This window comes from Crassostrea angulata, chromosome 1 (genome assembly GCF_025612915.1).
Source record: "Crassostrea angulata isolate pt1a10 chromosome 1, ASM2561291v2, whole genome shotgun sequence".
In the NCBI taxonomy this organism is placed as follows: Eukaryota; Metazoa; Mollusca; class Bivalvia; order Ostreida; family Ostreidae; genus Magallana; species Magallana angulata.
Genome location: NC_069111.1, coordinates 6,684,165 through 6,699,767, shown reverse-complemented (window position 1 = coordinate 6,699,767; position 15,603 = coordinate 6,684,165). Strand labels below are relative to the sequence as shown.

General features: G+C 32.1%; 1 protein-coding gene and 1 long non-coding RNA gene across 4 annotated transcripts in view; both read right to left on the bottom strand.

The window, feature by feature from the left end:
- LOC128173400 (uncharacterized) overlaps positions 1–15,603 on the bottom strand; it is a 44,827-nt gene that overhangs the window by 22,230 nt on the left and 6,994 nt on the right. For all 3 annotated transcript variants that reach the window (XM_052839080.1, XM_052839088.1, XM_052839073.1), the window contains 12 exons: positions 15,295–15,437; positions 15,070–15,186; positions 14,897–14,972; positions 14,448–14,503; positions 14,127–14,276; positions 12,914–13,028; positions 12,000–12,254; positions 7,671–7,820; positions 6,905–7,080; positions 6,453–6,672; positions 1,385–1,519; positions 8–972 (listed from right to left, as the gene is read on the bottom strand). In XM_052839080.1, the coding sequence (XP_052695040.1) occupies positions 8–972; positions 1,385–1,519; positions 6,453–6,672; positions 6,905–7,080; positions 7,671–7,820; positions 12,000–12,254; positions 12,914–13,028; positions 14,127–14,276; positions 14,448–14,503; positions 14,897–14,972; positions 15,070–15,186; positions 15,295–15,437 (2,558 nt within the window). The remainder of the gene's footprint in view (positions 1–7; positions 973–1,384; positions 1,520–6,452; positions 6,673–6,904; positions 7,081–7,670; positions 7,821–11,999; positions 12,255–12,913; positions 13,029–14,126; positions 14,277–14,447; positions 14,504–14,896; positions 14,973–15,069; positions 15,187–15,294; positions 15,438–15,603) is intronic.
- On the bottom strand, positions 3,209–5,728 carry LOC128173478 (uncharacterized). The gene is made up of 3 exons (XR_008242509.1): positions 5,539–5,728; positions 4,256–4,539; positions 3,209–3,529 (listed from the first exon to the last, which is right to left on the bottom strand). It is a non-coding gene; the product is annotated as an uncharacterized LOC128173478 (long non-coding RNA).

Genomic DNA, 15,603 nt, shown 5'->3' with positions numbered 1-15,603 from the left:
ATATTACCTTTCTACTTTGGCGAGTCTTTCTTGTTTCGGAAACCAAATGTGTCTAGCAACCCAATATAAAGAAAGCAACCAAAGAGCAGCGAGAGGGACATGATGCCAAGGCATAAAAATGTTGTCGTCACAACTTGTCGACAAACTGTGTTTTGAAACAGTCGAAACAAATTTTAAGTCTAAGTTACATTCGAACATCAATGCAGTCATGGCTATCGGGGTTGACAAAAAACAAGGAATTGAGAAAGACAATCTTTGCATCTTAAGCTTGCAGACAGTATAAGCCAAATAATACCCAACGTAGCCAGACAAGACCAAAGCTAAAATGTCCGAATACAGCTTTACACCTTCATAATTTCCAACCACTTTAAAGTTTTCTTTGAAATCAAATGAAAGTGGGTCTTTCATTAAGAGATAGGCAAAAAGTACTGATGTCCCAACTTTAAAAAATGCCACAAACAAAGAAATGAAAGGTCTACTTTCTTGTAAGTCAAATTTCAGCTTGAAAAATACTTGCTTAACCCGACTCATTTTGCTCCAGGAAACTTTGTCATCGATGAAATTTTCCCACCAAGACAGGGAGCACAGTAGAAGAGCCCCAACAATCTTAACACTTTCAAAAGGTGTGCTCATTTCAAATCCAGGTGACGTCGAATTTAGGGGCCCAACCTCATTTACAGTGTGAGTATCGTTGCCATGAATATACTGCGTATAAGGAACTATTAGGACAGGAATGGCTGACAACTGGACAAAGAAAGCCAACAAATCCAAGACAAAACAAAAGATTTTTCGAATGACCCTGTGGCTCTCTTTATCATTGTCTGCATCGTTGGAAAATAGTGGTTTGAGAAGACTTGGAAAAATGGCCACAGCACTCAATAATCCTATCCCTTGTACTGCTCCAAGGTCAGGTAGGAGATGGAAGACCAGCAAGCACAGTCCAATAGAGTGAAAAATCTCAATAACTACACACTGCAAAAGACAATATCATTATTGATTTTAAAAACATTTCACTTTAGCTTTGAAGTTTTCTAAATGTAACACCGTAAGTAATTTAATGTCTGTTAAACTTAAGCGTTTAACATAAAATGTGGTAAGAATAATTGTTCTTTTGAAAACTTTCAGCGTTTAATTTAATTTGCATCCATTGAGTAAGTTATCACCGAAAGATTAATATATTACTTAACCATTCTCTTGAGTAACTGTTATCAAGGGTCTATTTCATAAAAAAAAATCATTTTTCTTTTATTGAACACATGAAAAAGAAAGCTACTTGTAACTTCAAAGTGTATCTCAAACTAGAAAATTACTTACAATTGGCTTATGTTAGGGTCAAGGTTACGATAGAGAAACCTGAGTGTTTATCTTTAATTTTACCACATACCGTTATAATACTGAAAATTGAAGGAAAAGGAATATTTCCAAAGAGGGATCTCCATACACTGACAATAAAGATGAGAAGATAAGGCGTACACACAGCTATCAGTGTCAGCATATAGCGAACGCTGGATTCTTTTGTCTGAATATAGAAAAAAATAAGAATATATTTTCAAAGACTACTAACAAGGTAAATCAAAGTACTGAAAGTACTGATAGGCGGAAGCATGATTGCAAGTCAATGTCATAGTGTTATTATAACTATTTTTTTTTAAGAATTAGTTTGATGACATAAAACACTATTCTAATATGTCAATCAAAGTATATACATGTAGTAAATGTGGAAATACTCTGTTACTGCACCAGATTAGTCTGGATCATGCCTTAAATAAAGATTCAATGAGAAGAGCAATTTAAACATCAAAACATTTGTTTTGTGAAGTACATTCGTATAACAGTTGATACTTATATGCAAGCTGAAATTACAGGAGTACATTTTCATTTATTATGCCGATTTATTTAAAATGTTCATTTTGATATCAAAATGATGAAAGAATATTATAGAATTAGAATTAAGTAAACTGAACTTCTGAAACTTTAGTATTTTATTCTTTACAATAATGTTTCACAAAAATGCAGAAGTTAAATTTGTACATCACTTGAATACAGTATTTTACAGAATCAAGTAGTATGTGTGTCACTTTGCTTAGCTGAGAAGCAATAGCCATTGAGAAATCAGCTTCATAGAATAATACACACAATATCTGGACAATGTGTTGTAAATAAGGTATTCCATAAAGAGATTTTGATGTTTTCTTAATATATTCTCAAGTTTAACAGTAACAGGATGATTTCAAAGTCATTTTATATGTAGAGAATTGCAGACCTCTAATTGATCCTCAGATTGCAGTTCTTAGAAAGAATGTATTTACTTACTGTACTGTATACCAAACATATTATACAAAGATCAAACATATATGCAAATGTTGAGAATTACAATACAATATAAAAGCCCAGTAATTTATGGATAACTACTGTAAACGTCTTTAATTCCACGTGTCTAAAATATCACGAGTTTCGGTGTAAGTACCTTTCACGGTGTTTTTAATTTCACGGATAATCGATTTCTTGTCCAAGAAAAGTAAATCCTGATTGTAAAAAAATCTGATGAGTGATGAACCTGCATCATGTAATTTACATTATTTTCTTTTGAATAACATACAATTAAAGCCTTATTTACGTTAAGTACTATGAGAATAATAAAACAGGTTTGTGTCGAATGAAATAAGCAGTGGTGTAAAATGCGTATTTGATATTTTGGGCATGAAAATTAAAGGGAAAACGTACCTGTAATCTGTTAGAAAGAAGTACACCTTTATAATAAATCAATTTTTAAATGAACTGCTCAATATGAATGTCGATCGCAGACAACGTCATGGTTGTACAGGAGTCTTTGCCCTAAGGAGATGTCCGAGATAATAAGTGACAATTAGCCCCTATGTTCACAATGGCTTCGATAGGGCCGCAGAGATAGAGGTGAAACGAATATTCCGTTATAAACATTTGTTTAATTATGATATTAATTGTCTTAAATTAACGTAATACTCATACTTGCTATTTTTAACGAATTTTAATTATACTTTGATTACGATAAACAAGTGGTAACTTAGGCCCCGCTCATGCACACATGCATCTGTAATGGCGGCCTATACGGAGATGGTGAATGCACAGCTCAATATTCACGGTGTCTTAATGTTCACGGAAAATTGTCTGATCGTGAACATAGTGAAATTAAAAACACCGTAATGTTTCCCACGTCTACAGAATATATTGATATTCAATAATGTACAAATTATGTGTCCTTTACAATTGCTCCATGTTGTACTGTCAGATCACAGGTCTCTAGTATTGAAGACATTTGAACTTTTAACTTTTAAGTTTTTATTTTAATACTAATGGAATCTTCAAGAGAACTTCCACCATTACAGAACATAGACTTTCAAAGAATCCCTTTATGGCTGCATGCGGTAATGGTGTTTTTGGAAAGCGTGTTATCCTGGAGTGTGCCATTTGTGGTAACAACAATTTCAATTCACTAGTGTTGTCTTGCATCCATTATACCAATGAAAACTGTCTTTTTCAGCAGGATATTCTAAAATGTGTTGATGAAAAATGAATAATGGATATGTTATCAAGCAATATTTCATTACAATAGACTTGACCTCCAATAAAGAAAACATGGATTTAAAAAAAAATTAATCTATATAATATTTTGAATTTATATGTGTTTTACCTTGAATAATTTATTTTCAAAAGTATACATGTATTTTGCAAGTAAAGGATGAGATATATAAGAAGATCACACAATATGAATTATCAATAATTGTAAGGTTATTTTGGTATATTACATACAAGTAATGGAAAATATAGTGATTGAACTGTAAATGAAAGTTTAATTTTTTTTTCTCCAAAATTCTTCAGTTTTTAATTGCATTTAGTACAAGAATATTTACTATATTATTAAAGATATGACAACCAGATAGCTGTGAGTCAATGCTTACTAGTGATACCCCTGCTCTGATGTGTATACAAAAAAGGCATTGTTAACATTACATGTAATGGGAAGTTGACATCAAATATTTTGAAAAATCAATCCTACCGAATGGCATACCTTAACAAAGACTGAGTTAAAATTTCAAGCATCTGCTATTGTTGCTGAGATATCTTTGACAAAATTTGTGTTATAGGCAAACAGACACGCAAGTGTAAAACAACATACATGTACCCCCTCTCCTTCCGAACATGGGTATAATTAGTTCATACGTAAACAAGAAAACCACGGGGAATATCGTATTTAAATTTATTTGTATTTACTAACCTTGAAAATGGCGTTAAGGCCATTAAGATGAGGATTCCAGTATATTTCAGATGCCCTGCTTCCATTTAGACGTTGCAAACGTGCAATGTTTGTCCCTCTTTAAAAAAGCTGAACTGGGAAGCCAACACCGCATTTTTATAGCATCCGTCTTTTTCCTTGTTTTGCTTGAATTTAGCTGTGCAACAGAATTTTGCAACTCTCCCCTTCACCAGAGATGAAGAATGATGTTGAGCTCTCATTGTCTCCTCTTGTCAGTTAATGTTTATCAGTTTCTTGACATTCATCTGAAAGAACATATACATATAGAACAAATAGATATATGTTAGGTTATTATCTATAATCATTGTCAGGTATATAATTGAGTCTTTTTGGAATTGCAATTAATCATGATTGAACATGGTAGATCAAAGATATACAGGTATATAGTCCAAGTTCTCATAAATTGGAAATTCTAAAATTTAAAAACAAAAGATGCAGTCATCAAAATTATCATATAAATTTTGATGTAGAGAAATTTCCATAGGAAATTTAAGTCACTTTCATTATAGAGTAATAATAAGGTAATTCTGAGATACAAGTAAATACAGTAGGTAAAAAGATAAATGATATTAAATTTTTTAAATGTTCAATTAAATATCTTTGCAATTAATAACCTATCTGGAATATTCATTATATCAACCAATGAACTGTATCTTGTTTGATACTTAAAAGCTATATTTGAGATATTTTTAGAGAAAATTCATTTGCATTATTCATGAGTCATTTTTTAAACCAAGCTGAATATTGTAATTTTTGTAAGCAAAATGAATAAACCCTATATCATACAGTGCAGTTCGTAACAAATTATAAAATCACCATATGAACATATAGATCTGCAAAGATGTCACAAAATATTAAAGGTTAAAAAAAAGGAAATGTTATCTTCCTTTATATGCGATTCCATTGTGCTAAATTTTAATCTTTAAAGATATCCTGTAGGCCTCGCCTTGTACAGTATTCATAACAAAAGACCGACATTTCAGAATTATCGAATGCCTAAAACAATATAAATTCTTTCATAAAATTTATGTACTTATCTGAGATTTCTCTGATTCTAACCCCCGCTTGTATATTGTGACATGTCTCCTCCGCACGTCACAATATACAAGCGGGGATTAGAGTCAGAGGAATTTCGGATTAAGAATGTACCAGCTCCTCGGTCAAGATTATTGTAACTTGAAAATCTAAAATGATGAAGCAAACGTTTATACAAGGAGAAATAACACATTAATTACCTATCTTACCTTACGTATGTCGAAGATGGACAGTCACCAGTTGCTCTCAACGTGGGTTTGTTGACAAAAATTTACACTGCATAACGTAATGCAGTATTGTCTGAGATTATTACACGAAACGTTGGTATGTTTACAAATAATTTATAGGCATTGTATCATTCAAATAATCTTTTTTAAATAGATTTATACACACCCTTGTTTGTTTAAAAAAGTTCATTGCCTGTTTCCCTATCAATTTTTCCTTCTGTACTCATAAACACGCAATTTCAAATTGAACTATTTTTCCCTCGGAATTTCATCTACAGGCATCAGACCTCGTGCTTATCCTTTGTTTATGTCGCATGCCATCGCAAGAGTTATCGTTCGTTCCTGTACTATCAAAAACGTAAATCTACCACTTGCAATCTTTGCTATAGGCATTTTCAATGGATACTTAAAAACGATGAAAATTTAGAGACATGCCACTGTTCTATTATCAGAAACGATGTTTAAACGGGGGTCGAACAGGGGGGGGGGGGGGGTATAGAGTTGTGTGCCCTTAGTTTAAATAACATCCGATAGTTTACCATGAAAAAGGGCAGGAATTTGACCTATGACGTAGAAGGTCATGAAAGCAATTGCAATAGGCGCTTCCGCCTAAAAACGAAATTAAAACTTTGAATGAAACATATTGTAATTGTAGTATTAGGATCCTTTTTAAGTTTGTACCTAGGTTTGTAGAATTACATACGTGTATGTATACAAAAAACCACTTTCATTTTTATCATAAAAACTAGTTTGTGAAGCAGACCAATCATCATAATCTAAAATGTATGAAATCTTTTTTGGAAATGTTTTAGACCTATACTTTGTTAAGAAGACCAAAATTATTGCATATACACGTATCAACCTTGCACATTTATATTTTAATCTATATAGTTTACCCTTTTTGAAACCGGTTCAGTCGTATCATGATCGCCTTCCCTATCTGGTCGGAGCTCGGATATCAGGGTTGCGAGGCTGATTTTTTGAATAACCAGACACGCCAGTAGCATCAGAAACAGGGCAATGTATGTCAGAACTTTTAAGATCCTTAAGCTTGTGTGGGTGTGGACATCTTGTGTTTTCTTCTCACGAGCAATAATTTGGAATATGTCCCAGAAACTTGAATGAAAAAAATATACAACAATCAAGATGTGTTTATAAATATAATATTTAGGACTTTGAGTGCACGGTTTTTACTTTCAATTGATCTTGTTCTTATTTTGTTTAATTTAATTCATTTGGAAACAGATAGATGAATTGTAAGCATGAAACTGAAGCTATATGATTCCTCTTAGAAATATTCAATTGGTTGATCACTGTTGATCTCATACATTACTGTCTAGATATGTACTTTGTTTTTTCTTTCGGCGGCGGGCCTGGTTGCTCTTTCTTCACCGATCCCCGCCGAGGGGGTGGAGGGGTAGGAGGGGGAGGAAGGGTAGGAGGGGGAGGATCATAGGAACCGGAACCGGAAGATGACTCTGTGCTAGACGAAATTTTCTCTCGTTCTTTCAATTTTTTGGTACCCTTAAAAAAATAATTTCATATAGTAAAAAGTCAAAACTATCAACTACAGACCTGTTTGATTTTATTTTTGACTTATTAACACCAAGTTTTTTTACTTTTACATAAATTATTTGGTTTAATTTCAAAACAACATTCTCTATAGCACTTTCTTAATGCCATATTATGTTAAGTAATATTAGTATTGAACAGACATCTGCATGTACATAGTAAAAATTACACATGTTAATGTATCTAAAACAATGATGTGATGCCATTCTTTTATCCCAGAAGTCTAAGTCCAAATTTTACTTGTGACAGTCCGATATTATTGATTTTCTTAATATAGGAATGTTACCACTACCAGTGGTTAAAGTACTGACATCCTTCAAAATCGGACTGTCTTATGTAAATTAACAACGAAATTCAATGGCAGTGTTTTAAGTGCAATATATGCCTCAAACACTTCTTTAAGAAAAAATAGCAGACATTTATCGACCCTAATGTGCCTCGAAACTGTCATATATTTTTTCATAAAGAACTGTTTTCGGCTTATATCCATTTCTTATCTGTACTGGTCAATGCGTGAATACATTGTCTAAAAATTACTATACCCTTAGATCTTTAAATCTTTGTGTGTCGATGGGTTCTTCATCACTCTCGTTTTTGTCCGTATCGTCACTATCGCTATCATGAGCTGTTCTTCTATAGCTGCTACCGATACCGTTAGATGAACTCCCAAACCCACTGTTCTTAAAAGAACTCTGCAAAACAAATCAAAGTACTGAAGTACTGATGGGAGTTGATTTTATCGATTATTATTTATTTTAAAATCAACGATATGTAATTTTGCATGCATGGCAAGTAAATTCCTATAAGTATTTGAATTACGCACATTTTTTATAATATGAATTCTCCTACACGAAATTCGTGAAAATCCAATATCAATCATGTTGTGTAATATTCAAAGAATTAGTCCATCAAACTGCGTATCAGTAATCGAAATAGTTATGAGAAACTGTATGGATCCAAGCAAAAGTGAAATCTAGTCTCGTTCAACCAGACGCTAAGCTGTATCCGTTAATCTCCGACAAGCAAGAGAGACTCTCTGCTTGTCGGAGATTTACGGAGACAGCCGAGCGTCTGGTTGAACGAGACTATATTGAACTCTGGCGTAGGAATATATAAAATGTACGACTTCAAAAGATATCTAAATTGTTCGTACCATTTAAAATCTGACTATTTACAAGGTATCTATAAATTAGTTTCCTTGAAAAACAATGCTTAAGAACTCATTACATCGAATTTATTGATTAGAACTAAATGTTTTGTTTTGTGTTTAGGTCCAAACACTATTTCACTTTCGGTTTGCCTAGGTAACTGCATAAGAGAGTTTATTAAAATCAACCCCCAAAAATTATTCATATTCATTTGATTTGATACATGATTCAATATGAGTAAAAAAATTGATTTGCATAAACCTTGATCGCCTGTTAATAGTGTATCACGCGCAAAGATTTAATGTTTATGCTCTGTTGTGTACATATAAGTGATATGAAGATTAGCAAAAACGTTTACTTATTTTTTATGAATAAAGGGAATAAATATTACTTATACAATATCTTTACAGCATACAAAGAATACATGATATTGATCACTTTTCAAATGAACTGTTGGATATAAGTGCTTATAAAAAATAACATTTAAAAATTCATTTTACAAAGAAATAACAAAAATTGAAAATTAGTTTTGTTACTCAGCAAGAAAGTTATTATCATGTTAACTTTGTATTTTGGTATTTTTTTAATCAAAGACTGTGACTGTCTTCCAAAATATAATTAAATTTATTCTAACTTATCATACTTTTTCTTACGTTTCTGTAATTTTACACAATAATATTTTCAAAATCATGCTTTATTCGACTTTTTTTAGATAAGGTTATACGCATTAACTTGGCGCCAAGCGATTAACCAAGCATTAAGGATATCAGCTATATCAAACGTTCGTCAAATTTTAGTCCTATTGGGCATTGATTTTAAACAGAAATGACGTTTAGTTCAACAAAGTTTAGGAGCTATAATGTCCTTGTTTATAATTGTGAGATGATTTTTTTCAGATATGCAATTACGGTAACGCTGATTGCTCTAAAGTCTCTATTTATGTATTTTAATCTTGTTCATTCTTTATATACAACTTGAAATAAGTATGTTCTAGAAAATTGATAAGTATTCTAAATTATATATGTAACAGATTGCTTTCATTTGCACAGCTGTATATATATTATATTTAGGATATTATTCAAACTTAAAAGGCATGTGATCACGATTTTACAGTATTTACGAAAAGCATTTCGACTGTTTAACCTAAATTTGAAAGTTAATTATAAAGTTATTGGCAATATTTTTCTTTTTATTTCTGTATTAAATTTTGAACCCCTTTTGGGGCCCTAGTATCGGTCCGGTGTCAAAATTTCAGCAATTTAGAATTTAAAATATCTTGATGTTTGCATAGTAATCACACAAATTTTAGCACTGAAGTTCTAGAGAAGGAGATTTTAAAACGTTTTCCTTAAATATTTATATGTAAAACTGTGAACCCCTCATTGGGTCATAACTTGAATAATTTAGAATTTATATTGTATAAGGATGGTCGCATAATAATCTCACAAATTGTAGCATTCTTCTCTTAAGGAGAAGAGTTTTAAACATTTTCCCAATATATTTCGGTGTTAAATTTTAAATCTCTCGTTAGGCCCCAGTTTTAGACCGTGGGTCGGATTTTTTCTTTTACTAAAATTGTGACCATGACCCGATGATTTATTATGATAGATATTAAATCAAATTCAAGCACATTTAAGTTGTGGGTATTTAAAGTATAAAATTACACTAATAAATTTAGGCAATATATAAATAGTATGAGATAAGTACAAACCTTTTCAACTGCATCAGTCTCGTAACTAGTTGTCATTTCTAAACGACTTCACACAAAAGATTACACTTCTATCACTGAATTCTAAATGTTGCGTAAGCGCTAAGAGAAAATTTCCAAAATTCCCTCACAAACCAGGAAGAACAAATTATCTATACTTTCCGTTGTTAGGTTTTCTTTTTCTTTACCCTTGTCAGCAGATCATTTGGGGACTAGAATACTTGACTTTTATGTGCAATGATCTTTGTTGAGTTTTGTTTATCAATTTTGTAGCACAAGTGGATTTAAATGGCATTATTCAAAGTTTGTCTGAAAATTGGATGGCATTTTAATAGCAAATATTTATTCTTTTGTGAAGACTCGCCTATTTGCAAATACTTTAAACACTATATGCAAATGATGTTTAGATGACAGTGTACACATGCGTATATATACTCTTAAATCTACGTACGAAAATATTGCTGAACGTTTTTCATAAAGGCCTCGTTTTACAATAACTTTACAAATCCTTTTTTCTGAAAAAAAAACTTTCTTTTATTTAACTTGTGGACCACTTAACCTCCTTTCCTCCCGAAAAGTTTGAAATGAACAATCGGGTAGCTCTGCTAAGAGGTTAACTTTATGATAGTGTGACATTTTTTTTTAAAGATATTTAAAACTTTATTTTTACAAGAAATGTTCAGTGTTTTACAAAGTGCTCACTCAGCCATTTTTCACAAAAAGAACTCATATGGCAAACCGATAATCTAGTTTTCACAATAAATGCATAAGTGACGTTGAACCTTAAAATATTTCCAAACCTTTTCTTCTATTGATCAATGAAGAGATCTTAGATCCTAAAGTATTTTCCCTTGATGGCTGAGAGTTACACAAGAAATCTACCGTATTTTAAAAAAAAAATTGATACAATGTTACAGTCTTGAAATATAAGCTATATTTGGGCGAGGGTAAGAAACCGTGACAGAGGCGGAGCTTTCTTCACGGTTTCGATCCAAGCCATAATATCGCTTAATATATTTAAAGACAATTTTCATGAATTTTGTTTATCCTGCAACATGATATCACATTTAACGCCTCAAATTTCGACCGCTGCATATATAACGCCATGGCGTGAACGTAGCAGGAAAAATGACGTCACAACAAAATTGAATAGTCTAATAAATGCACGAGGTTTTCGGGGGGAATTGACCGAATATAGCTTTGGTTACTTTTATTTGGTTCTTGTATTGGGTAGTTGTAGGATAAAAAGATGTTCATCTAAATGATTTATATAAAGATTTTAACATAATTGCTGACTTTATAACGTTTTTTACAAAATGTTAGAAACTATTTCAAATAGCTTGAAATATCTCCCCTAATTTGGAGGCTTGGTACTTGCAAATGAATCTAAATGAATGTCTTTTACCATAGAGTTAATGTGGTATGATTGAAATTTGCTTGGTGCTCCAGGAGAACACTAGCCAACAGATTGACGACATTAAATAAAAAAGGTTCGAGTGCTCAAGTGAATATGTCCTAATGTTTTCAAAACGGACATTATGACTAGTTCAATGGCTTTTGTAAACATTAAATCCATAAACTGATTTCTATTGATGAATTAAGCAAATCTATTGGGGGAGAGGGGTAGAGAGCTCAATTATCTGTTTATTGTACTGTAAGATAAAAGGTATGTGTGTCATTTTCTGAATTAAAATAACTAAGAATTAAGTGATCATTAAGCAAGCATTACAAAATAAATAAAATATATTACAAATGTAATTGATTTAAAGATATTAGTTAAGTTAGTAAAACCCTCTGACACGGGAGGGGACTGTGCACAAAACATATACTAGTATGATTAAACATTTTTGTTTCAAATGATTTTGTCAAAATATTTTAAACTATTTCAACTTTAGTATAATAGCATAATTTGATGGCACCGCCAATCCCGTTTTTTATTAACTTGCGCACAGAAAACACTGTCGGAATTTATGCATTTCTTTTTTTCTACAGCGTTAAAACAACACAATTCCTACCCCTGCTGTCCTCTCTCTGTCTTTTCCTTGCCGGTCTTCTGTCTTTCTGTTCCTCTCCGCTTCCTCTTTTTTTCGTTTTCTTTCTTCTTCCAACTTTCTTTTCCTTTCTTTCTCCTCTTGTTCTTTCTTCAATCTTTCTCTCTTTTGAACTTCACAGTTCTTTTTTAACCCTTCTGCTATCACAGATGCCGCCCATTTTTGTCTGATGAAGTGGACTCTCTCTATGTGCGAATTAACACTTTCCTTCATAAACACCTGAAATTAAAACAGAAATAAACTGATCTGAAACACAAGAACATTATTTTGTAGTGTGCATTCTAGGTAAACAAAATCTAAAGGCTTTCATGTTGTAACTAAATTATTGTTTAAACTATATTAACTTTTTTGCATAAAAACTTTTCATGTGTTTGATATTAATATAAGTAGTACTAGTCACAACGTTGAAAAAAATCAACTCGATATCTGTTTCGATACCATCTCATTATATAATTAAGTATTCCATTCTGAAATTGGTTAACATAACAATATAACAACAAGATGATAAAATACAAACTTCCTGTAATGTTATGTGGATTCATCATTCGTTGAGGACCAAAAGCCGTGGTTTTTGTGGGTAACCCTTATCCATAAATTTACATTCCAACAAACGTATGTCACAAGCATTTGTTCAACATTTATCAAAATTATCCTGAACTTGCTATCAACAAAAGTACGTCCCCAAGAACCAGGAACATTTTGTTGGCTACCCATGGACATTGACCACCAAGAAGCAAATGATTTCACAGCATTCAAAGATGGTTATTTTTGATATTAAAAAACAAAGTTCTGTATTCACTTTGATCTACACGTCTTATTGTAAATCTAGATTTTCATTTAATTTTTATTATTGATTTATCATTAAAGGCTATAAATACCTTGTGTTTTCCAATGTGGTATTTGTCTCTAAGACCAACAGGAAGGGTTCCATCCAAAATAGTCTTGACCATGTCCTTATTGCCAGACTGTTTGAAGGAAAACAGTGGCTTGTACCTAGAAATCATCACAAACTATTACCATCACTCAGATAATCCTACTTAAATTAAGATCACGCCCTAGTACCGGTATTCCAAGCCAAACACATTAATTTTGTTATTAACAAATTGGTTTAAAAAAATAATTTTTTTTTCAAAATGTAAGATGAATGTCCTTTCTTTAGATGATTTTACGATATCCTCGCTAAATAATAACCTAATTTTGTGTGATTCAAGATTTTGTAACGTCACATTTACGATGCATTCAAAAGTGATATACGCATTCACGTATGTATTCAAGAACATGTACTGTAAACCAACTTTTATTTGCGTGCGAGTCGTCGTCGCAAATATTCCTCGCCGCGAACCATTCTTTATCGTATTGTTGTTATAACAAAATATGGGTCTGGATAAGGCTTGGTCGCCAACATTAGTCGGCGCGAACCAGTTTATTGGAAGTAAATCGCGAAATAAAGTCGCCGCGAATAAATGTTGGTTTACAGTATATGAACCAATCTTTTGGTAATCACAACAGCACAGGAAAGTCAAAACGCCAAGAGTTATTTGAACAAATAATCGAGAGGAGCCAATACATTGATCAATGATGATATATTATAACTGTTACAGTTTTTCTACAAATTGTTTTCCTTTCAGTTTCTCCCTTGTCATCAATTGAAAAGGCATAAGTTCATCAAATTAATTGCAAAAAATATTTCATAGTACTACTTAATGGGCATTACATTTACATGTGAAATGAAACTTTACATAAATCTCATATTTTAATCTGATTGAAAAAAAATATTAAAACAAATAAAGATTTTTATAGACAAAATCTATGCTAGGTCATGACTATAGACATAATTATCGTTGGACATGCATCATGAACGCACGTGCATTGGTACACTATATTGCATTTTGCAGAGTATGTATAGCATACTGTAGAACCCTTATTTTTCGTTAGTACTTAATTCCGAGATCTAACCATTTTGCATCAAATCGCAAGAATATAAAATCATAGTTTCATTTAGATTACATATGTCAGAAAAAAAAACGATATTTTAAAATCGTGAGAAATCAGTAAGGAATATACAGTATCCACAAACAACTTTTAACTGACCGTTTAATAAAATCCTCGATCAAGATCCTTGAGGAATAGCCGTCTTTTCGGATTCTGCAAATTTCTGAAATACCATTGTATTTCAGCTGTCCTCTGATCAATGTTTCCTCCAACTGATCGGGAGCCATGTGTAGGTTGGGTTTGATACAACTGATAAACAATCATTACTAACAGTCATATACATGTAGCAGTCAAAATAATATGAAGAGTTATTTTTTCTGTAGTTTTTTAATCAACAAATTAATAATACAAAGATGTGTTCTTGAGTTATAACTCAATCATTAAAATAAATATTTTGCTATACTATATTTATATACAAACCGAACGAAAAAGGAATCTGCATGCCGCATTTTGGACAGTAATTGAGAAATCGATTTCTACAATAAAGTTATTTTTTTTCATTGATGTTTCATTGACTTCAGAAAAGAGATATGTTTCAGATACAAAAGACCCATGACCCTAAAAAGGCGTTTTGCTATAAGACAATTTGACATTCTTCCTAATCATATTTGGAAACAAGTAACCACTTTATATTACTGGTTATCATCAACATGATTGATACAGAATCTTAAGTAAGCTTGTTATATCTGTTCTACCATAAAAAAAAAACAAACAAATCATCGATCAAATTATACTTTTTCAGATCTGAAATTTGGTAATGTACATGTATTTGTCTTTTGATGACAATATTTTTAGAACGATACGGTTTCATTAATAACATCAACAGGTAATATAGATGATAAACATGTATATCTGCAGGTGATATTTACCTGAAAATAGCTGACGGTAGTCTTGGAATCTCTTGGCATGTATATCAGTTCTGTTGGCTTGCCTACTTTTCCATATCTATTGATAAGCAATAAAACACTTATTATAACGAGAGAGAGAGAGAGAGAGAGAGAGAGAGATTTAAAATTTAAAGTTAAAAAAACTAGAACTTTACTTTTCTTTGAGCGTTCTACCGAGGTCCACTCCTTGCAACCCCCCTTGGTCAGTCTTGGCTCTGATTGATACGCCAAGGCCTGGCACTTTCCGGGACGCTCGGATGTTGTATTGAGTGCTGTAAACAACAATACAAAATGATTTCGTAAGTGTAACTATGTAAGATTACGTAACAAAACATACTTTTAGGTATCAAATGCGATGGAAGCTTTATTAATCGTTTTACTTCGATATCGTTCCAGTGTCTCCTTTCCGCACTGAAAACAAATCAGCAATACAGTCATCTTTACTGCTCTTCATCACGTCCTCAATATCTTTGTTCAAAGTGTCTCGATTCTTCTCCAGAAATTTTTCACAATTGTACCATACCTAAAACAATTGAAATTTGACATAATGTTTGGGTTTCATTTCAAACACACACTACATTAAGAGGGTTCGATGATCATGGCCATTTTTAGACTGTAGTATTTCCTTTAGAATAAGAGCTCTATACAAAAAATAGTAAAATAAGCAAATTTAAAAGATAAAATGTGTG